The sequence below is a fragment of the Triturus cristatus genome, chromosome 3_1 (genome assembly GCF_964204655.1).
Source record: "Triturus cristatus chromosome 3_1, aTriCri1.1, whole genome shotgun sequence".
Classification (NCBI taxonomy): Eukaryota; Metazoa; Chordata; class Amphibia; order Caudata; family Salamandridae; genus Triturus; species Triturus cristatus.
The window spans coordinates 336,784,113-336,807,633 of NC_140583.1; the positions used below are offsets into that span (position 1 = coordinate 336,784,113).

The 23,521-nt window shown below is 43.2% G+C and overlaps 1 protein-coding gene across 1 annotated transcript in view; it reads left to right on the forward strand.

The window, feature by feature from the left end:
* Positions 1-21,358: 21,358 nt before the first annotated feature.
* CHRNA7 (cholinergic receptor nicotinic alpha 7 subunit) overlaps positions 21,359-23,521 on the forward strand; it is a 402,919-nt gene continuing 400,756 nt past the window's right edge. Inside the window, exons 1-2 of the mRNA XM_085644057.1 lie at positions 21,359-21,542; positions 22,115-22,254. Of these exons, the coding sequence (XP_085500183.1) occupies positions 21,491-21,542; positions 22,115-22,254 (192 nt within the window). The 5' untranslated portion in view covers positions 21,359-21,490. The remainder of the gene's footprint in view (positions 21,543-22,114; positions 22,255-23,521) is intronic.

Here is a 23,521-nt window from a genome sequence, read left to right on the forward strand (position 1 = left end):
TTTTCTTTCCAAAACACAATATTTTCGTTTTTTCCATGTTTACTATTAGATGTTTGGATAGACAATATGTCTCAAAAACATTTAGCTTTCTTTGCAACCCTTCTTCCGTTCGGTCTAAGATAACTAGGTCATCTGCGTATAGTAGGCAAGACAGATGCTTTCCATTTACCTTTGGGCTTGCTCCTCTTTCAGTTATTAATAGTTTCAGTAAGTCAGCAAGAAAAATAGAAAATAAAAGAGGAGCCAAGACACATCCCTGCCTTAAACCATTATTGATTTTTATTTCTCGGGTTAAACCTCCTGCTGTATCTAATAACTTGTGCCCAATTTTCGCTGTGCAGTCCTTGAATAACTTCTAATAGGTCCTCGGGGATATTATATCTTTTTAGCATCTCCCATAAGCATTCTCTATCTACTAGATCAAATGCCGCCCGTAAGTCGACAAAACAGCAGTATAATCTACCCTGCTGTTCTACTGTCTCCCTAGCCACGGCCCACAATGCAAAAGAATGATCAAGTGTTGAGTGCCTCTCTTTAAACCCTCCTTGTTCTACCGGAACAATTGTATTTAATTCAACCCATTCCTTCAGTTTTCCTAGGATTATTTTAGAGAACACTTTCACACCGATATCTAATAGATTGATTAATCTATCATTCTTGGGGTCCTTTCTATCCCCTTTTTTATGCAATGGCCTAATTACGGCTACCCTCCAAGATTTTGGAATTGTAACTGTGGTTAATACTGCTATGAACATTTTTGAGAAAAATTGGGCCCACCAATTTAGCTCTGTTTTAATTATTACTGCAGGTAAATTATCAGGCCCTGCCGCACAGGTTAGATTTAAAATCTTAATAGTATTCTTTACGTTTCCAGGCGAATATAAAGGAATTATATTTTTTACTACTTATCGCCTCCAGGTTTTCTCTCCACAAATTTCTGGCCCATTTCTAGACTTATATAATTGATTTAGATACTCCTCCCACGATGCCTCATCGACTTCACAGCTCATGGTTCCTGGGGATCGACCCGATGCATCTTGGATCAGCCTCCAGAACCCTTTAGTATTTTTACTTTCTATGGTTTCTAGTAGAGAAATCCAGCATTTTTCTTTAAAGCTTCTTTTCTTAATTCTCACTAACATTTTATATTCCTTCCTCAACTTTAATAAATTATGGTAGCTCTCCTGGTTGTATCTTAACTTCAACTTTCTTTCTTCTCTCCTTAGTAGCCTTTTTTTCTCTCTACATGCGGAGTCAAACCAAACCATTTGCTGTCTGCCACCCCCTTGCTGAGCTTTGCCCCCTTTGTTTGTCTTCTTTAAATTGACAGATAGACATAGTACAGCCTGCTTGATTTTTTCTTCAAACCATGCAACACCCGGGCTCCATACTATCTCAGAGTCTAAATTTTTTTGAAAATTAGAAAATTTTATAATATATTCCTCCGTCAATTTTGTGGTTAGTCTTTTTGGGTAATCCATAGATTGTGGTAAAACTTTTTCACAAACTCTTGGGCAAGCTCTCGCTATTTCAAAAATACAGTGGATAATGGTCTCTTTCTTTGCGTTTAGTTACCTTAAACTTTTTTACTGAGACAAGATTCCAGGCATATACGAAGAGATAGTCTATAGGGCACAATTGGTTGCCCCTTCTGAATGTTTGTTCTGCAGGTCTATCGAGTTCCAATCTACCATTTAGACTAACTAGTCCATGCAACCCTAGGAATCTCCCTAACTCTTCGTCTTATTTGTTAATTTTACCAATGGGAAAAAGGGCTGGCACTATCTCATATGCATCTAAAATTTCCTTCATCCAAGGGTCCATCTTTTCAGGATCTAACTTATGATTAAAATCTCCAGTGATAATTAGAAAATCCTTCTCGTATTTATCATTTAGGGATATCAAATCTGCTTTAAAGAACCCCATTTCTTTTACATATTCTTCTCAAGAACCCCACTGCACATATATGTTAACCACGATCACATATTCATTTTGCCTTCCCTGGTCTTGTTGTCGTACCTGACTGGCCAGTATCCATTTGCAAGAGGTATGTATCAAAGACACCTTGTTTGTTGTTTTTGTGGAGATTAGAGTCAGGATCCCACCCGATGGGTGACCAAATCTAACTTTCGTAGCCGCTTTATGAAGCTGCGTTAAGCTGTCAACTATCTGGGTACTGTCGCATAGCCAAGTCTCTTGCAGACAGACAATGTCTGCCTGTCGTGAAATATTTTTACACATTCCATTTTTATTTGTTCTTTTAATCCATTAATATTCCACTAAATTATTCTTGGACTATGTGACGACCCACTTTCCTAATCTATTTCGCTCAAATGACCAGACTCATTTACGGCCCACCAGGATTCATTTAGTTCTCTGTCCTCAATACTCCAATTTCGCCCAGTTCTTATCCAACTCATGGTTTTCAACAAAGATTTTAATTTCCTCTCTTACTCCACATGTCCCTGTTATTATTCTAGCTTGTCTTTTCCCCAATCCTGCACGACAGTTCAAGAAATTACTATCTGATTGACTTACATTTTCTATTTCCGCCTCTGTAATTAATCTTATTCCTTCCTTTAGTATCCCTTTTTTGGCATTTATTATTGGGGATTTAATCATCCCTGAATATACTTCAACTTTTGTCAATTATTTCCCTTTACTACTGGGTAAAAATCCAACCTGCCTTAAATCCTTTGATTCAATTTTACGTAAGCTTGGGCATTTTGCGAAGGAAAATAGTAATTGTGAGCGATTTAATGGTATCATTTTCTTTAGTTTTTTCCTGCCCTTCGGTACTTCCGGGGGTTCAAAATATAACCACTTTTTATCACTTACATCTACAACTCCCCGATCTCTAGTGTTTTCTTCACTTATGTCTCTCTTTCTATTTGGGCCTATTATCTTAACACCCGCTTTCCCTAAATTTTTTGGGTTACTTTTTACATCTTTTAAGTTTGCTCTTTTTTCCAATCCTTTTCTCCTCCCTTACATCCTCCCAGGGATTTCTTTGTTGGAGCCTTCTTTCCCTTGTTTACTTCAAACTTACTTCTTGCCCACTTTCTTGGAGGCTCTCTTTCCTCTTCTTCCTTTCCTTCTTACTAATTTTAAGAGGAACTCTTCTTACAGTTTTTACCTTTGATACAAATGATTTATCTTCTTTACACTTTACTTTTTTACTGGCTGTTTGTTTCCCTTTAAGCTTTCCTAAATACTGGGTGAGTTTCCTTGACGGGAATCTAAACTTTTGCCATCTATGTTCATTTCTTCTACTAATTAACATAGGTTGTTTCGATATGCACACATCCTGAACTTGATTCAATAGATCCAATGCCTCGGTGTCTCATGTGACCCTCCAATGGGGGTGTCCGATACAGGTCTAACCACCGATGGCATTAAACCCCTAATACCCTGTAGTTCACACATGGTGAGCTTTAGGCTCATTTCTTGTGCCTTTAATATTTTATTATTTGAGAGTGTGACTTCTAACAGGCCCTGCAAAATCTTTTGTAACATTAAAATAATATCCAACGTTGAAACTGATGGAGTTGCCGACAAGTCTAAGTTCTCAGTGCTATTACGTACCATATCTTCCATAGACTTGGAGACACCATTTATCCATTGGCCCAAGCTTTTATCCATAATTGTTCCTTCCTCCCGGGCAATAATGTCATTCTGAGCTTGGCGCTCTTTTGAAAACTCCTCATACTCTATGTCTCCAATATCATGCTCGGGGGAAATCCTAGGCGATAACGAAAGTCTTGGTTCCAAATTAATGTTTATATTGCTTAGATCACAGTGATTGGAAAATGAGTCTTCTATACATTCAATACATTTCTCGTTTGTTTCCTGAGTTAAGATTAAATCCTTCTCTACATCTTGAATTTTGTTTGCGGTAGGTTTCTTGGTGAAATGTTTTCCCACAAAGTCTTTTATTGATCTAGATACTGGGTTGTTTCCTTTTGTGCTCACATGTGATGTGTTCGGTATGCTTGGCGTATTTTCCTTCATTAATTCTTTATTTTGTCTCCTCCTATTATTTGCTTCATTTGCTTCCTTCAAAATCTCCATGGGGGTTAACTCATTTATTTCCTTATTTGTAGACTGGGGGTCTTTTCTTATTTTGTTACTTCTTGCTTTTTTAGGGGCCATCTTACAATAACAAGAAAGACTCAAATCCGATATATCCTTAAACTTTGAGGTTTAAGGTCTGGTTTCAATGAGTGAGTCCCACGTGACTACTAAAACTATAAACTACTATCTAGAAAGGATCAGTATGAATCCAGCACTTTCTGTTACCAATACAGCAAATCAATTACGTCTTGCAATCAAAATAAATATAAAAAAATAAAATGCAAAAATCACTTTCACTTACCTTTGCTGTGTTGTAGTAGTACCTCAGGCTTGCTGTGGTCTGTCCCCTTTTTTTTTTTTACTTTACTCCTGGGGGGGTAACCTTTCTTAAACTGGTGCTAGACCATTCGGGTTATTCCTCCCCCCTTTTTGGCCTCTGCCTCCCCTGTCTGTTTTGCAGCTCAGCCAAAGTACAAAGAACAGAGTACAGACTAGCAGAATTCAGGCACCACTCCCCACTTAAGCGCTCTCCATTGCGCTCGCTCCTTTCTCCTTTCTGAACACTCGCTCCGTGCTCTGTGCCTCACGTCTGAATTGCCGAATCGCTGTATCCGCTGCGCCCGCTCCGCAATTTGACTGTGGTTTCTGGCACCAGGACCCCCGTACAGCATCGATACAAAAAACAATGGTCCTAAACCTTCATTTATAAATAAACCAATGATTATATGAGCTATTAGCTCATATGACTTAGTACAATTATATTTACAACATAAAAGTGCAACAAACCATAATCTGGGTCACCATATATTTTATTTCAGTCAAATGGTGAAGAAACAACCAATATTCAATGCGTTATCAATTCAAAGAGGGTTGCTCCAGAGGGAACGTGCATAAGAAAAGAAGTGCTCAAGTGTGAGGTGGTGAGGAAAAAGGGTATTCCAAAAGATGGTATAGAAGAGTTTGATATGTCAAAACAAAAACATGAACTGGTTATAGATCACCCTCCTTAGGTAGCCTGGCCACAGATCAATCACAAAATTGTTGCAATTTTAGTTTAAACCAGAAATCCATTCTAGAGTGGCACGTAGGGGGTAAAGTTCAGGGTCCAGGCTTGATTAAATGGGCGTCGACGTTTCGACCCGTCTTGTGGCCGTGAGGGCGATTAGATCCTCAGCCATGCGGCTCTTCATCAGGACAGGGTGGGGCAACCTATAAGGGTATTGGGCCAGAGGTCAGGTCGTTGCACTCGAGATTAAAACGTAGTTAAAAATATATATATGTTAGAAAGGCTCACCCAACATTAACTGTAGTCTACTGATCAGTAGTAGGGGCAAAAGTCCGTAATCCCATTAGTGAATGCGGCAAAGGACGCTGGTGGATGTGCTTGAACACAGTAATCTTGAAACAGGGGAGCTATAATTGAGATAAGAGTCAGTAAAATAACCCCGTAAGAAACCTTACTGAATGGTGATGATCAATTGTGAAAACTCTTTACCTTAAAGCTGTAATTAATTTAAGTGTCCAGTAACGTCTATGAGTCAAAGTACTCCAAGGTTAGATTAGGTCCACATAGGATTGGAAATCAATACCAACTGAAAGGATCAAAAAATTAAATTAATATAGAAAATAGGGAGATAATTTGTGCTTGACATCTAACATAACATCGACAATCTCCAAGAGTAAAAAATCACCTGAATGGCACTCTAAACCCGCGTCCGTCTCCCGCCGTGTATGTCTGCATACTGGGAGGCGGGCGGCGCGTGGGCGTATTAAACCGGATGAACGCGTCAGCGTCAGGTTGACACGGCCTGTGCACGTCAGGTACCAGAGAGAAAAGACTCTCCCGGTATCGGTGCGAAACAATGTAGAATTGTGAAGGAAATTTCCAAGGGAGGATAGAAATCGAAACAGGTCGTAGTGGCATACGTATGACAGTATTATAAAGAGCAAAGCATTCCAAGGTTGAAGGATAATGCTCCTAATACGCAAAATATAAACAATTTATGGATGCATATTCCAATTAGCAATGGAGGTCAAACATTAACACACATTAAAATGCGCTTTAGAAACAAATTGCAGTGGTTATACTAATGTTTTTACACATATTTACAGATACGGTTACTAGATACAACAGTAATGTATGTAAGGGATTGCATGCCAAAAACCTTACAAAGGCAGCAGACATAACACAAAGAGCGATGTAATTTATATTAGAAAACATAATCCTGATAGAACAACATATAATTGACAAATTAACACACTAGGTCCCTAGTGTGCTTTATGGGGAGTGTGTGATACCACTAGCTCATTGAGAGGGCAGAAATCAGCCATTACTAAGCACAGCCACTTGCCTGCTGATCTCCTCGAATTCGTTCAGGCCCCGTGTAACTGTGTCCAAAGAGTGTATCCATTTACACTCTCGTTTGTTAAGTACATTAGAGAAATCACCCCCTCTTGGGTTAGGTTTAACTTTCTCAATGACCCACCATCTCAGGCTTTCAGGTACATGTCCAAACGTGGTAAAATGTTCAACTAAAGGTGCACCTTGCACCTTGCATCGTATGCGACTGCAGTGCTGTAGGATGCGGCATTTAACTCTCTGGATGGTTTGTCCTACATATATGAACCCACAGGGGCGGGAGATCGCATAAATGACGCCACTAGTGTTGCAGTTACTGTGCTCATGTAATGTATATGTCTGTTCATTGTGTGTGAACTCAATAATCTCTTTAGACAAAGGGCAGGCTTTACATGAACCGCACTTATGGTGGCCCTTGATAGGTGGGATCCCCCATAGAGTGGTTTGGCCAGGGGTCCCTGGGGTGTATAACAGAGACTTGACAACATGATCTCTAATGTTTTTGCCTTTCCTAAATGTATGTAGAGGGGTGGGTATATTGCCCAATTCATCTGACACCAAATGCCAATGCTGGTTGATGGCCTTTTTGATGGCGTTACTTTTGGTGTTAAAAGTGGTCACGCACACTAAACGTTCCTCCTTGGTTTCTGTTTTGACCTTTGGGACTAGTAGAAATTCTCTATGGTTATACCACGCACGCTTTCGTGTTTTCTTGAGCAGTCTGATGGGGTAACCTCGTTCACTCAATCTAGCTAAAAGGCCTGCTGCCTCGTCAAAATAATCTTCCTTTTTTGAACAATTCCTCCGTAGCCTCTGAAATTGGCCGAAAGGCAAATTATCCCTCAAGTTACGGGGGTGGTGGCTTGTGTATCTTAAGAGGGTATTCCGCTCACTACTCTTCCTGTACAGACTGGTATATAATTTGCCTGACTGGGCTGTTATTGTAATATCCAAAAAACTGATTGCTTCTTTACTGAAATCAAGGGTGAACTGAATATCAGTAGAGCAAGTATTGAGCCAATGATGAAACGATCTAAGTTGTTCCTCATTGCCCTTCCATATTGTCAAAACGTCATCAATATAACGTCGCCACATTGTTATGTAATCTCTATATGGGTTATACTCATTGAGGACAAATTGTTGTTCATACTCACTCATGTAGATGATTGCTAGATTCGGGGCGAAGCTCGCCCCCATCGCCACGGCCTTAGTTTGGACATAATATTCTCCCAAAAATATAAAGTAATTTTTGGTCATGGCAATCCGCAAGAGTTCAATAATGAATTCAGTAGGGACCTTGTGTGGTGTAGACGTTTTATTCAATACTGATTCAATGCATGTAAGTGCAGCAGTTTGCGGGATTTTGGTATACAGTGACGTTATGTCCATTGTAACCAATATATTGGCACTAGGGTCATGTGGACGCTCGTTGGATAGTCTGCATTGTGTCTTTTAGGTAGGTGGGAGTATTCTCCGCAATCGGTTTTAGGAATACATCGATGTATTTTCAGAGTGGTTCCAAAACGGAACCACAACCTGAAATTATAGGTCTGCCTGGTGGATCCTCCATGCGCTTGTGTATTTTGGGGAGGGTTTAAAACGTAGGCATCCTGGGGTGTTTGTTGTTGAGATACTCATTTTCCTGTTTGCTAAGAAAACCTGATTCAAGTGCTTCATGGGTCACACATTTTATGATGTTACTGATTTCTTGTGTGGGATCCCTTCTCAGTTTCTCATAATTTCCTCTTACTGATAGCTGTGCGAGAATTTCCTTGCGAGCGCATGGAGGATCCACCAGGCAGACCTATAATTTCCGGTTGTGGTTCCGTTTTGGAACCACTCTGAAAATACATCGATGTATTGATAAAACCGATTGCGGAGAATACTCCCACCTACCTAAAAGGCACAATGCAGACTATCCAACGAGTGGACAAGCGTCCACATGACCCTAGTGCCAATATATTGGTTACGATGGACATAACATCACTGTATACCAATATCCCGCAAACTGCTGCACTTACATGCATTGAATCGGTATTGAATAAAAGGCCTGCACCACACAAGGTCCCTACTGAATTCATTATTGAACTCTTGCGGATTGCCATGACCAAAAATTACTTTATATTTTTGGGAGAATATTATGTACAAACTAAGGGCGTAGCGATGGGGGCGAGCTTCGCCCCGAATCTAGCAATCATCTACATGAGTGAGTATGAACAACAATTTGTCCTCAATGAGTATAACCCATATAGAGATTACATAACAATGTGGCAACGTTATATTGATGACATTTTCACAATCTGGAAGGGCAATGAGGAACAACTTAGATCGTTTCATCATTGGCTCAATACTTGCTCTACTGATATTCAGTTCACCCTTGATTTCAGTAAAGAAGCAATCAGTTTTTTGGATATTACAATAACAGCCCAGTCAGGCAAATTATATACCAGTCTGTACAGGAAGAATAGTGAGCGGAATACCCTCTTAAGATACACAAGCCACCACCCCCGTAACTTGAGGGATAATTTGCCTTTCGGCCAATTTCTGAGGCTACGGAGGAATTGTTCAAAAAAGGAAGATTATTTTGATGAGTCAGCAGGCCTTTTAGCTAGATTGAGTGAACGAGATTACCCCATCAGACTGCTCAAGAAAGCACGAAAGCGTGCGTGGCATAATCATAGGGAATTTCTACTAGTCCCAAAGGTCAAAACAGAAACCAAGGAGGAACGTTTAGTGTGCGTGACCACTTTTAACACCAAAAGTAACGCCATCAAAAAGGCCATCAACAAGCATTGGCATTTGGTGTCAGATGAATTGGGCAATATACCCACCCCTCTACATGCATTTAGGAAAGGCAAAAACATTAGAGATCATGTTGTCAAGTCTCTGTTATACATCCCAGGGACCCCTGGCCAAACCACTCTATGGGGGATCCCACCTATCAAGGGCCACCATAAGTGCGGTTCATGTAAAGCCTGCCCTTTGTCTAAAGAGATTATTGAGTTCACACACAATGAACAGACATATGCATTACATGAGCACAGCAACTGCAACACTAGTGGCGTCATTTATGCGATCTTCTGCCCCTGTGGGTTCATATATGTAGGATAAACCATCCAGAGAGTTAAATGCCACATCCTACAGCACTGCAGTCGCATACGATGCAAGGTGCAAGGTGCACCTTTAGTTGAACATTTTACCACGTTTGGACATGTACCTGAAAGCCTGAGATGGTGGGTCATTGAGAAAGTTAATCCTAACCCAAGAGGGGGTGATTTCTCTAATGTACTTAACAAACGAGAGTGTAAATGGATACACTCTTTGGACACGGTTACACGGGGCCTGAGCGAATTTGAGGAGATCAGCAGGCAAGTGGCTGTGCTTAGTAATGGCTGATTTCTGCCCTCTCAATGAACTAGTGGTATCACACACTCCCCATATAGCACACTAGGGATCTAGTGTGTTAATTTGTCAATTATATGTTGTTCTATCAGGATTATGTTTTCTAATATAAATTACATCACTCTTTGTGTTATGTCTGCTGCCTTTGTAAGGTTTTTGGCATGCAATCCCTTACATACATTACTGTTGTATCTAGTAACCGTATCTGTAACTATGTGTAAAAACATTAGTATAACCACTGCAATTTGTTTCTAAAGCGCATTGCAACGTGTTTTAATGTTTGACCTCCATTGCTAATTGGAATATGCATCCATAAATTGTTTATATTTCGCGTATTAGGAGTATTATCCTTCAACCTTGGAATGCTTTGCTCTTTATAATACTGTCATACGTATGCCACTACGACCTGTTTCGATTTCTATCCTCCCTTGGAAATTTCCTTCACAATTCTACATTGTTTCACACCGATACCGGGAGAGTCTTTTCTCTCTGGTACCTGACGTGCACAGGCCGCGTCAACCTGACGCTGACGCATTCACCCGGTTTAATACGCCCACGCGCCGTCTGCCTCCCAGTATGCAGTCATACACGGCGGGAGACGGACGCGGGTTTAGAGCGCCATTCAGGTGATTTTTTACTCTTGGAGAATGTCGATGTTATGTTAGATGTCAAGCATGAATTATCTCCCTATTTTCTATATTAATTAAATTTTTTGATCCTTTCAGTTTGTATTGATTTCCAATCCTATGTGGACCTAATCTAACCTTGGAGTACTTTGACTCATAGACGTTACTGGACACTTAAATTAATTACATCTTTAAGGCTAAAGAGTTTTTACAATAGATCATCACCATTCAGTAAGGTTTCTTATGGGGTTATTTTACTGACTCTTATCTCAATTATAGCTCCCCTGTTTCAAGATTACTGTGTTCAAGCACATCCACCAGCGTCCTTTGCCGCATTCACTAATGGGATTACGGACTTTTGCCCATACTACTGATCAGTAGACTACAGTTAATGTTGGGTGAGCCTTTCTAACATATATATATTTTTAACTACGTTTTAATCTCAAGTGCAACGACCTGACCTCTGGCCCCATACCCTTAGAGGTTGCCCCACCCTGTCCTGATGAAGATCCGCATGGCCGAGGATCTAATCGCCCTTACAGCCACAAGACGGGTCGAAACGTCGACGCCCATTTAATCAAGCCTGGACCCTGAACTTTACCCCCTACGTGCCACTCTAGAATGGATTTCTGGTTTAAACTAAAATTGCAACAATTTTGTGATTGATCTGTGGCCAGGCTACCTAAGGACGGTGATCTATAACCAGTTCCTGTTTTTGTTTTGACATATCAAACTCTTCTATACCATCTTTTGGAATACCCTTTTTCCTCACCACCTCACACTTGAGCACTTCTTTTCTTATGCACGTTCCCTCTGAGCAACCCTCTTTGAATTGATAACGCATTGAATATTGGTTGTTTCTTCACCATTTGACTGAAATAAAATATATGGTGACCCAGATTATGGTTTGTTGCACTTTTATGTTGGAAATATAATTGTAATAAGTCATATGAGCTAATAGCTCATATAATCATTGGTTGATTTATAAATGAAGGTTTAGGACCATTGTTTTTTGTATCGAAGTTTACCCAGGTCCTTGATCACCATTGGGTTACCCCATTTTTGTAATGGCCCCCGTACAGTATCAGCGTCAGAGTCCTACGCGCTTTCCTCAACCTTCAACTTCACCATCGATCCGCGGACCGCGGGACCGGAAATGACGCGTCTCCTCACGTCTCACGTCGCGTTGCACGGAAGCCCGGAAAAACAAGACAAACACAGCAGAAGGAAAGCCCGACAGCAGCATTTAATTTACAGGCCCTGGGTATTTGGGATGCCACTGTACAAGGGACTTACAGGTACATTTAATATGCCAAACAGATGTAGACCAATCTTACCAAGTTTACAAGAGAGAGCACATGTACTGATCAGCAGTTGTAAAGTCAGAGTCATAAAACCAACAAAAACAGGTCAAACAAAGTACATGAGGAAGTAAAATAGTTTGCCCTGCAACAAGGGAGAGTGCCAACACCCTCCCTGACAGTGAGGCACAAGTCATGCAGCTTTACTGGTGCACAAATGACACTGTGTGGAAATCAGGCAGAGAGAGAGGAGGACAGGCTAACATGGAGCAATGCAAACAGAGAAGTCGACAAGCAAAATGTTATGGTAAACACCCTTCAAACATTGTAGACATGTTAATATGCAAAAATGCTCTAGAAATCATTGCTATTTTTGTGTGGAATTGGCCATGTGCAACCGATTTCCAACACCCCCCTGGCTATAGTAAATTCCAAAATAAGAGAAAGATTTTCACCTATAAGGACTGGGACTTGGTGAGTGTAGATCCACAAGTACAGAGAGTCCTGGTGCAGCCTGGCCTGGGAGGGCTCCGCGTATCACAGGAGGGCCGAGCAGAGAAAGAGGGTAGCTGTTAGGGCCATGCTGCTGCAGTGCACGCTGCATGCTAAGCAATAAAAAATATACTGAGCCGGGCATAAAGAAAGGTGCGTGGCCATAAGGTGTGCCGTGTCGGTGTTAAAGCAATAAAAGTACAAGTGCAGCATGGCGCTGGGAGGCCATGGGTATTGCGCTGGTTTAAAAAACAAAAAGCTGAGTTCAGCGAGTAGCGCAGCCGCCATATAAGTTAAGCACAGCATGGCCCTGGGAGGCTGTGGGTCACATGATATTTTTGCGGCACTGCTCAACACACATGCTGGGGGGGGAGTTGAAGTGAGGAAACAAGAGTGCAAGCAACAAATGCAGTAGCAGCCCGTGGTGGGAGTGCTGTTGGGCGCTAACATGGGGTGGGGGAGGGGTAGGGTTGGGGGTAGTAAACTATGGATTACCGCTGATTAGAGGTAAGTAAACATATAAATAAATAAAACGATTTTCGTTGCTCGCGCTGCATCGCCAAATGCCATGCAGCGAGAAACAAAATTTGTTTTATTTATTTATATGTTTACTTACCTCTAATCGGCCATAATCTGTAGTTTACTACCCCCCACCCTGCCCCTCCCACATCAGAGCCCGGCAGCACTCCCACCACGGGCCGCTACTGAACAAATTGACTTAAAAAGAAAAAAAGATAAATCCTCAAAATAAGCTTCATATTGGTCCTGCGTTCAAAAGCAGGAGGGAGGAGGCAGCCGTAGCTGAAGAGAGTGAGTGAACAGGGAGGAGGAGTCAGTTACAGCCCAGGAAAGGGGGCAGGCATGCAGTTCCTGAGCTTAAAGAAGCAGAAAATTAGAGACGAGAGAGCCAAAAGTAATAAATACCTAATAGAGTAACAACACGTGTAACAGGGGGTGTCTTCATGGGAGGTTACAAAAGGAGACATGGCGGTACTAAGGAGGGGGCACTAAGCCTATTGACCAAAGAAAAGCCACAGTTTCCAAAGGACAATGATACAAACCAATGAAAAATGTAGGCGGGCAGTGGGCGGAGCTTCAAGTCCATACCTGAATACAGCATGTCTCGCAGAGCAGCACATGCGCCGCCCAGGCTCGACCTAAAAAGCACTACACGGAGGTGTATGAGGATTGCGAAAAAAGGCATGCTACATTACTGCACATAAAGCACTGTGAAAATAAATAACATGTAACAGTACAGAAAACAAAAATGAAAAGAAACCAATATCACAGTTTGAGATGGCTGTCAATTTAGGGTTGGTAATTTTGTCTAATTTTGTTTTCTCATCTTTTCTAGTATTTTGGGCGTTTTACAATTTCTTTTAGGTAACAATAGAGTTTTGGTTTTTATAATTTTCTCATTCTATAGGGTTCAAAGGCATCCTTGCAAAGCAAGTATGGATTGTACACCAAAAGAAGCCCTGGGAAAACAAATGTTCAACCCAGCACCACAATGCAGAAGGTTGAGAAAACAATCGGGCCTATGGTGTTTGGTCGTGTCAGCCAACCTGTTCTCACCCTGCGGCCCACCAGTGAAATGCCCGGCTGGGAGAATGGCCAGTGCGGCCCTCTTGGAGAAACCTCTCCGACTTTTCTACAGTAGCCTGGTCCTGAGAGGCAAGCAGGCGCTCTTCTCTTAATAACAAAAAGAAAAACATTTCGATAACCGAACACCGAAAAATGAAAAGAAAGGGAAATTAGTGTAGAAACTGGAAATCATTAAGAAAGGCTCCAGTGCATTGCATTTATGCTGGTCTGATCTTTAATATCGTGATCATAAATCAGTGTTTGCGCACCGATCGCTGCATGTTTCTCCACGTTCCAGTCACTTTACGCTACGTGCTTTTAGCAAACGAACTATTTCTGTGGAATACACAAAGGGTACAGTGATGATTTCCCATGTGTTGGATTCCAGATTCCAGTACAAACGAATGTCTCTGACGGGATTATGTACAACAAATTGAAACTCATTATGAAGTTAAACGCGCAATCACTACACACACGTGTGCGTCCTGATATCTCGCGTTTAGCTCACTTTTCGTTTGCCAATGGGATTTCGGGAGACCTAAGTCCGCTTCTGAAAACCAAATCTGGATTTCTGTGGTGCCGCATCACACACCGGAATGGGCATGTTTGCCGTGCAAGCGAGGGAGTCCAGCTCCTAGGGCACGTGCCCCTTTGCTGCTAGCACGAAGCGCTCTTCCATGTGGGAGGATAACCTTACACCATGGAGGACACTCCCGCTGCCCCCGCGGAGCATAGGGGGCCCCGGTCTTCTATGCATAAAGGGGGGTGGGGTTCACTCTGTCAGCTCGTGTGTATGGGTATTGACTGTGGCCCCATCGTGGTCCCTAGCAGCCCTCCTCTCCCCCATACCCAAAGTTTCCTTACGCCAGGCGCACCATACAGCGCTTTGTCCCACGTGTGGTCTTTGCCTGAAGAAGGTCTCTGGAGATCGACGTAGGCCTCTGGAGCCCGGAGGGGGGCCAGCCCTTGAAGGAAGACGCTTCCCTGCAGCTTTGCTTTGGGGTCCATGATGGGCCCCAAAGCAAACAACCTAACCTAGACCGTCCATCCCACCTTTGGTACACACCACTGGGAGACAGGTCCGGGTCTAGAGGGTGGGCCAGGCCCACCCAAACATGAGCCTGGCCCACTCAAACATGAGCCTTGGTCCTCGTGGTGAATCTGCCACCAATGTACAACAACAATAACAAATGTTCAGATAACTTACTGTCTTATCTTACTGTGTCAGCAAGCACATAATGAAAGGCGGTTCTTATTGCTAGAGCCCAGGCGCTCTCGTGCGCTTATGCCTGTACTAAAGTAAAGTAAAATGTCTGACTGCTATCTATTGACTCGCGTTTTGATGCTTTTCATTCCGTACTTTCACTCTCTCTGACACCTCCTTGTATGCCTGTGGGCCCGAGGTACAGCGTCACAGGCTACTCTCTCTCTCTCACAGACATGCGTTAAAGAGTCGTTATTGCCCTAGGCCGACGTGCTGGACTTGTTTGCCAAATAAACGCATTCGTTTTTGCACCGCTGTCAGAGGGTCCCTGCTCCAGGTCCAGGGTGCAGATTATTTTGGGAAGTTCTCAGATGGTTTTTTTTCAATTTGTTTTATTGTTATGGGTTCTGGGTGATTTCTGCGTGCCGGATGCTCCCTGCTAAGGCAACGTGCACGGCAACAAACAGGGGGGCATTTGTTTTCAATTATTTCCGCGTGAAGGCACTCCTGGAATGTTGCCCTAGACTGGGCTCATTTTCAATTACATAGAGGGGGCCATCACGTTTTAACAATTATGATTTAATGCCGTTTTTTTATTTTCTTCAGACTGTAATGTAATACAAACTGTGTTTGAATAGGTCAGCTATTTTGGAAAGCCAACCTTCCCTAACTTGCAGCCTCACTTTCTCTCCCTCACGCACACACACAACTATATACACACACACAAAAATCTTAGTCACACGTACTAACTCTTCTTTACACACTCATAAATAAAACGTCTCTTTTTCTTACCCACAACATACACTTTACTCTACACACCCTCTCTCTAACGCAAACGCACTGTGCTGTCTTGCGTTAATTTACACCCTCTCACACACACAAGCGTACTCTTTCGCACTGTCCAATAGTTATTCTCTTTCTCTCGCTTAGACGCACACTCAAACTCACTTTACACCCCCTCTCTAACAAGCGCATACAATGTTCACTGTCTTTCAACTTAACAACCTCCTACTCTTTTGCGTGCGTGTGTACAAAAACACCACGCATAAACTCATCCACATGATCACGCGTAGTCTTACCCTGCAAATTGTGTTGTATGCAGTTGCAGGATTTCATTTCAATCCTCGGCAAGTTTCTCTGCACATTAGTTTTGAAGTTTTTTTTTTAAATTAGCGTGGAATTTGTCCCACACATCACTGCATGCAAATTGTACTGAAATGACAAAATGCAGCAGTCACTATAGCAACCATACCATGATGCGGTGCCGGTGCTCTTAAACAAACATATAAGCTACTGAGCTGGCTTGAAATCATGAAAGGAAGATGCCGTCCCCAAACATTTTGCAAACATCTGAACTTCTGGCATCGTGTGGTTTCGGCAGATGCCGTCCCCAAACATTTTGCAAACATCCGAACTTCTGGCATCGTGTGGTTTCGGCAGATGCCGTCCCCAAACAGTTTGCAAACATCTGAACTTCTGGCATCGTGTGGTTTCGGCAGATGCCGTCCCCAAACATTTTGCAAACATCTGAACTTCAGGCATCGTGTGGTTTCGGCAGATGCCGTCCCCAAACAGTTTGCAAACATCTGAACTTCTGGCATCGTGTGGTTTCGGCAAGGGCAGCTCTTTCTGACTCTCCGCAGATGGCACCATCGCCCAAACCAGTTGTAATTCTCAGCACACTGTACTGTTATATATTTATTTACCCAAAAAGTACTGAGCCGACTGTACCTTGAAGAATTCGCAGTTTGGAGCAGCTATACACTGTGACGACTTATATGACTCGTTGCTTCCAGTTTTAATGCCAACCGTTAAATTTGCTGACACAATGCAGTTGTCTTGTTTTAGCTTTTGTTCAACGTTATAGTGTGCATGATTGCTGGTATCCGAAATAATGACTAGTGTCAAACCGGCTTTTGGCAATAACGCCACAGCAGGAATCTAATTCTGGCCAGGGGTATCTTTACTGCTTAAATGGAGTACATGGTGATCTAAGCGTCTCCTTTTGAAAGTACAAACAAAGCTGCTCACGGTTCAGTGTGTGGTTGAATGGAAAGACAGGAGCCTTTTCATTTTAGAATTGCTACAATGTATTTTCTAATTGTAGCTGACAAACCATGTGTTCCGTTTTGAATCATATAATTTCTGGTCCTCCAAAAATGGCGTCGGGACTAATTTGGAGAAAACAAGAAAAAGGCACACAAGGAACGTGCACGCCCTGCTCGCCTCCTAGGGAATAATTATCCAGGGGAGTGAACTCACGAGTAAAGGTGGGACATGCAGCCACCATTAGCCATTTGCAGGCTACTATTTTAAAAGGACAACCAGAAAAGCCAATCCAGAGCGTGGGAGGAGTCATCCCCCACAAACTAAAGATAACAGATCCCCTACAGCGCAAGTGCTGTTTAGGCTCGACCTAAAAATGTTCAGATAACTAGTGATTTATGATCCTGCTGGAGAACAATCATTTGTCTGTTGGTAGTTTTGAAATGCAGAAAAACTGAATTTTGTGTGGATAGCTCAGTGGGTTACTGCCACAGAGATCTTTGTGTTACTTGCTGTTCAGAAGTTACTATCCTAACATAGGACAGTGACCTATGAACTGTCATCAAAGAGCTGCATACAAACTTCACTTTTTTGTGTTGTGATATAGTTAGAACTTCCTCAGTCTTTGATTATTCTAATGTTGCTAAAAATAGTTTGTTTGGACCAGTGCTTTAAATGGGAAAAAAAAGTGTAGGTACTCATTAAATTGAGCTAGGGGCGTGGCTAGTGGGTGGGGTTAGAGGCGGGACGAGACATGATGATACTGAGACATTTCTAAAGAGTATTCATTTTACCCGTGCATTTCCTTTGATAGTAGCTTCAAGCTTCCCATATATGCAGATTAACAGCTGCAAATGATGATAAAGAGGGGTGTGAATACCTGCTGGGAGCAGGCCCTAAATCATAATAGAAGGAGCTTTTAACCCCTTGCATGCCCGCCCCTTTCCCCGCCCAGTGCCGCGCTTTGTATTAGCGGGCGGAGTTCATGACGAGCTGGACTCGTCATGGGCACAGCGCCACCGCAGCCCATGACGAGTCCAGCTCGTCATGGGCACTGAAGGGGTTAAATAAATGCAGTCAAGCCATCAACAGCACTATTCAAGCTAATTATCAGTGTGCCTCAAAACAAAAGAGACTTTGGAATAGCAGCATTAATAATGAGTAGTACTACACCAGTTGCAGGACATCCCAAAACATTTGAGAAAAGTATCAATATAACCAAAACATGTTAACTCATTACACAAAATAAATACTTAACACGATATGTTAAGATTTCCCTGTTTTGCAATATTTGCAGCTTCTCACTGTCATACTGTTTCTATTTGGTTGCTTTTGGCACAATACTTCTAATACACACAGAAACAAGCAGACAATGCACACACAAAAGCATTTCACGCATTTCTTTAAAACTACCTCCTGAGAGTGTCTCTTCCTCCCTGAGCTGGCTTTCTCTCTCACACTCAAACATACACAGAAGCAGGCAATCTCTCTCTCTCTCTCTCTCTCTCTCTCTCTCTCTCTCTTTCTCTCTCTCTCTCTCTCTCGCTCTCTCTCCCTCTATCTCTCTCTCACTCTCTCCCCCGCTCTCCCTCCCCCCTCTCTCCAAAAAAGGTTCACTTGGGATTGTTACAGCAAGCACAGTGTCAATGTGATTGACAGAGAAGGGCCTTAATGGGCCCTTCTCTATCAAACAAAGCAGGGCGTGAAAATTCCAAACAGGGACATCCCTTGTATAACGCACATGAGCCGCTGCTGACTGCTTCAGCGGTTACTCACCTACGAGCTAGAGAGGCGCGTTTGGCTGTCAGAGTGCCCTACAGATCTGCTCCACTCTGACTGCCTCGAGCTCCGCAGCACTAGCACCAATTAGCTTACCTTCACTGAGTAACAGTACTCTCCTTAGCTGTGGAGAAGTGCCCGTACTCTGATCGGTAAAAATAAGAAGAGCCAGTACTCAGTACTGGTGAGTACCGGCCCATTCCAAGCACTGGTTTGGACAGTTATACATTTTTATCAGTAAAGCCAACCCCTAACCGCTGGGGTATGCTTTAAATCCTGAGTATGTGCTTCTCCAGACTAAACCCTCGTAAAGTATACTGGCCACCAGTATGGATGACATGTGATTTCTACACCTTGTAATCCTCATTGGCTTATGTGACATTCCCAGTAGACTGATTTATTGTCTGTGTATATTGTGTGTGTGATGTAAAGTACTGTGAAACGCTACACTGATATGAGTAGTGCTATACAACAAATGAAATGCATTTGAGAGAGGGGCAACGGAGAGATGAGGGGCACTGGTAAAGGGTGGCAGTGAGGGAATCCGAGGAGGAGGTCATGGGGTTGGGGGGTCTGCAGAGAGATGAGGGACACTGGTGGAGGGTGGTAGTGAGGGACTCTGAGGAGGAGGTCATGAGGGGGAGTGGCTACAGAGAGATAAAGGGCACTGTTGGAGTGTGGTAGTAAAGGTATCTACGGAGAAAGAGGTTATTGGTGGGGCCCCAAAAAATACTTTTGCACCAGCACTAAATCCGGCCCTGTCATGGCCTTTCTATTTTTGTTTATTTAATTAACCGTCAGGTGATTAGGAGGACAACTGTGGAGCAGACTTAAAGTGCATGGTAATTACATTTACTGCTATATTCAATGTTTCAAGTTTGAAGGTGATTTTACAATGTTTTTACCAGGAATAATGAAAGTGGAGCCGGATGGTGGCTGATATAGGGCTCGGGACCAAGGCCAGCTGCGAGATAAGTTGCACTGGAGAGGGGTGGTAGAGAAGTGGATAATCGGGCCTGGAAGAGAGTGCACTGCAGAGTCCGGGGTCAGGTGGAGGTAATAATGAGAGATTCTCCCGGAAGGCACGCACAGAGGGACCCAAGTAGTGTAACTTGCCTGATACTCCCACCTCAGAAATCTCCTCTTCCCACAATTACATGGAAGAAAACACTTTATTGAGAGAGTGATAACATTTAGAAAGAGATTTGGAAAAGAGTGCTTTTACCGGGCCTTGTAAGACTTAGAAGAGATAAAGGAGGGCCCTGAAGCAGGCCTGGGTAGACATATAAGTAACAAATCGAGCTTGCAGTGGCCCACCCGAATGCACCCTTGGCCCACCCAAATAAACGTTCCTTGAGCCGGGCCTGCTGGGAGATGGAGCACGAGGCGCGTGCTTTTACTCAGCTTCCGTCACAGTACCACTTGACAGGTCAAGCAATCAATTAATCAATCACATAATTTGTAGAGCGCACTACGTACCCGGTAGGGTTTCAAGGCGCTGGGTGGGGGGAGAGGGTTGGGAGGTGCTGTTACTGGTCCAGTCTAATGTCTGGCATGCATCAGGTAACGCAAACCTAATTAGCCACCCACCCCTGGTCTCAATTAATTATTTATAGTGCATAGCCTTGCGTGTGAAAATGTCAGACTTTTTAAAATCAAAAATCAAATTCAAAAACAAATCTCCCCCTTCAAACATGGGAAAATGTCCATGCCCAATCACGCCAGAAAAGCGCTATGGCAAGAAAAGTTTTGATTTGTTTGCCCGAGAGACTGCCCTCTTCTTGGGACTAGTCTCGTCACTGCAAGACTGGACTAGTCTTGAAGGGAGGAGGGAACCCAGGAAAAGCCCAGTTTAACTTTTTAACTTTTATGGAAGGCTCATAAATAATTGTCTATTTAACCACACGATGAGTAAATGTGAGACATTAATGGAACTGTCTCCATAACAGAGGGGCACAACACGATAGGGTGCAAGGGAAGAGTAGTAGGAGAATAGACAGGCAAAGTGGCAGAAGAGGGGTGGGGGGACAGGACGTGTGCGTGAGGCAGAGTGACAGCCACGGAGGATGCGTGTACACGACCAGAGAAGGGGCGAAGACAGAGGGGTGGGCGGACCTTTCATTCATTGGAGGGAGGAGGGCTGGCCGGGCTGGGCGACAGGCAGGTTTTCACTTTTAACAGGAGCTCTGGCTCAGCCCGCATGGATTTGGATGTTTGCCACGGAGGAGCCGTCTGTGTCTTGTCATCCTCCAGATTGCTCTAAGCAGCACGGACGGCTGGGAGAGGTGCTGAGGCTGAGCCCCGCCTCGCGCCGCTGTACGGGAGCGCTGCTGCTCGGCTGCCAGACTGAGCTGTGCTCCGAGCTCCAGCAGAGCCGCCGATCCTTGGGGACGGGACACCGGCGGCAGGAGCAGCCCCAGCCCCGCCGCTGCCGCACACCCCTACCTCCACCTGACCGCGGGTCTTATCGCCTTTACACTGCTACACTGCCTGTGCAGCAGGTCGTCCTCATATTCAGCTGACAGGTTGCATCAGATGTTGAAGGCGGACACTGGTCCTGTTTTGATTGCACATTTGGCACCCACCAGTAATCCAGGCATTTTTCGTGATTGGACCTCAAACAATGGGAATTCAGTTAATCTATTTTTGCTTCATGATTAATGCATGGATACAAGGTAACAAGTTTACATATGTTCAACCACTCGTCTTCCTTCTGTCTGTCCATCTATGCATACACCGTCTGTTCCTCCCTCCTTCTATCATTTTATACAACCATTCCTTTCCTTTCCTTTCATGTCCCTTTCTCATTCATTGTTTCCGTTCCTTCCTTCCTTCCTCTCTCTTTTTCTCTCCGTCCCTTTCCCATTTTCTTTTCCCATTTTCCTTTCCCATTTTCCTTTCCTTTCCTTTTTCTTCTTTTTATCCTTCCTTTCAACCTTATTTCCTTTACCCACATATGCCTCCTTCCCTTCCAATTTACTTTTTCTCTCCATTCCTTCCTATAAAATTATTACTTTCCAGCGTTCTGTTTGTCTTGTTTTTCTTTGTTGTTTGTATATATTGGTAGTGTTTCCAATGTCGATTTTAGCAACTCTCCACATAATAAACTCAATATAAAATGAACACCTACCCTTTCAGTGGTGGACTTTAGTGGCTGTCAAAGTGAAGTGTATGTTTTTGAGAGGAGTGTCACGCACACTCATTTAGCCTCATAGATTCCCTGCCTTTCTCTTTTTCCGCTTTAAAGTGTCCCTGCAAGGAGACTCACAGAGGAGGCTGTACAAGGATCTGCTGAAGAACTACAACCCCTTGGAAAGACCTGTGGCCAATGACTCCCACCCTCTCACGGTGACCTTTGGCCTCAGTCTCATGCAGATCATGGATGTGGTAAATACAGACTCAAGCTTTGTACTCCGGTGTTCAGGGGAGGGAATGGTGATGTCTTGCTATTGGTATTAAGGTGTGTGGCTGTGGTGTCCGGCATCTTGTTAGTGTTGCTATTAACTACCTGATAAAATCAGTCAAAGTTTAAATGTGTCAGAGGTGGACAATCCTCCAAATGGATATTAGATAAAACATGTGTGTGTCAAGTGATCAGAACTTTTATCTTGTATTCTTTGTTGAAAATCTGCCCAGAGTCAGAGGCTAGTGACCATGTTTCTCTCTCAGTGCATCCTCACAGCTCCCTCGAAATGCAGGAAAAGAACCGTATTACCACTTAGGATAGATTTAAAAAGAATAGGATCTATCTAGATGCTATGGTTTGTACCAAAAGACCAAAAGAAACAAAACATAACCTCAAAAGGGTCGTGCCCCATAAATGTCCTTTAGTTATTCTTGTTCTGGTGAAAGTTATCTGTTGGACGTATAACAATCAGAGTTCGACCTTGAACCAGTACCGCTGCCGAGACATCAACTACTTTAAAACCCGGCCATATGTGGATGAACAGAGCCTTGTTTTGCCAAACCCTTTGGTACTTTAAAATGTAAGTCTTTGTTTTCCGTTCATCAGCCGTCTTTCTCAATTCACCCCCTTAGTAGTGGATCCTAGGAGAAGTAGTAGAGGCCAGCTCTTTCAAGGCACAATGTTTCACTTGCACCAACTGGTGAGTTTTATTAATACATGGAGTCTAATAACTGGTGTTTACAATATTTTACTGCTCACTCTGCATCTTTCATTAGGGGAATTGTTGGATTTGCTCCTTCAGAGGAAACATACATATGGAAAAAGTGTGGGTTGTAGGAGCGTGACCTGGTCAGTACGTCCCACATGTAAAGTGGCGTGGGCTCAATCCTGACAGGTCTATCCAACGTGAGCTCGTAATCGACCAGCCCTCGGGGATAGTTTTTGGGAAGGCTATACTAGGCAGCTGCCTTGGGGAACACCATCAAATCGGGTGGCAGATTTTAAGCATCAATGGCTGCCCCTATGCCAGGGTAAGAAGAGGGCAAATGCCAATTCACATTGCTCGGAAATAATGTCTGTTCCATATATGCTCTGCTGGCGTGACGCTGTTCAAGAATTTGAACAACACCTCGGTCTATCTCTAACATACTTTTCAAATGGGAGAATTTAAATATCTCTTCAAGTGACATTTTTGACCCTATCCTTTTCGAAAATGAGGAATAACGTTACTCGTGGCAAGCAGATATC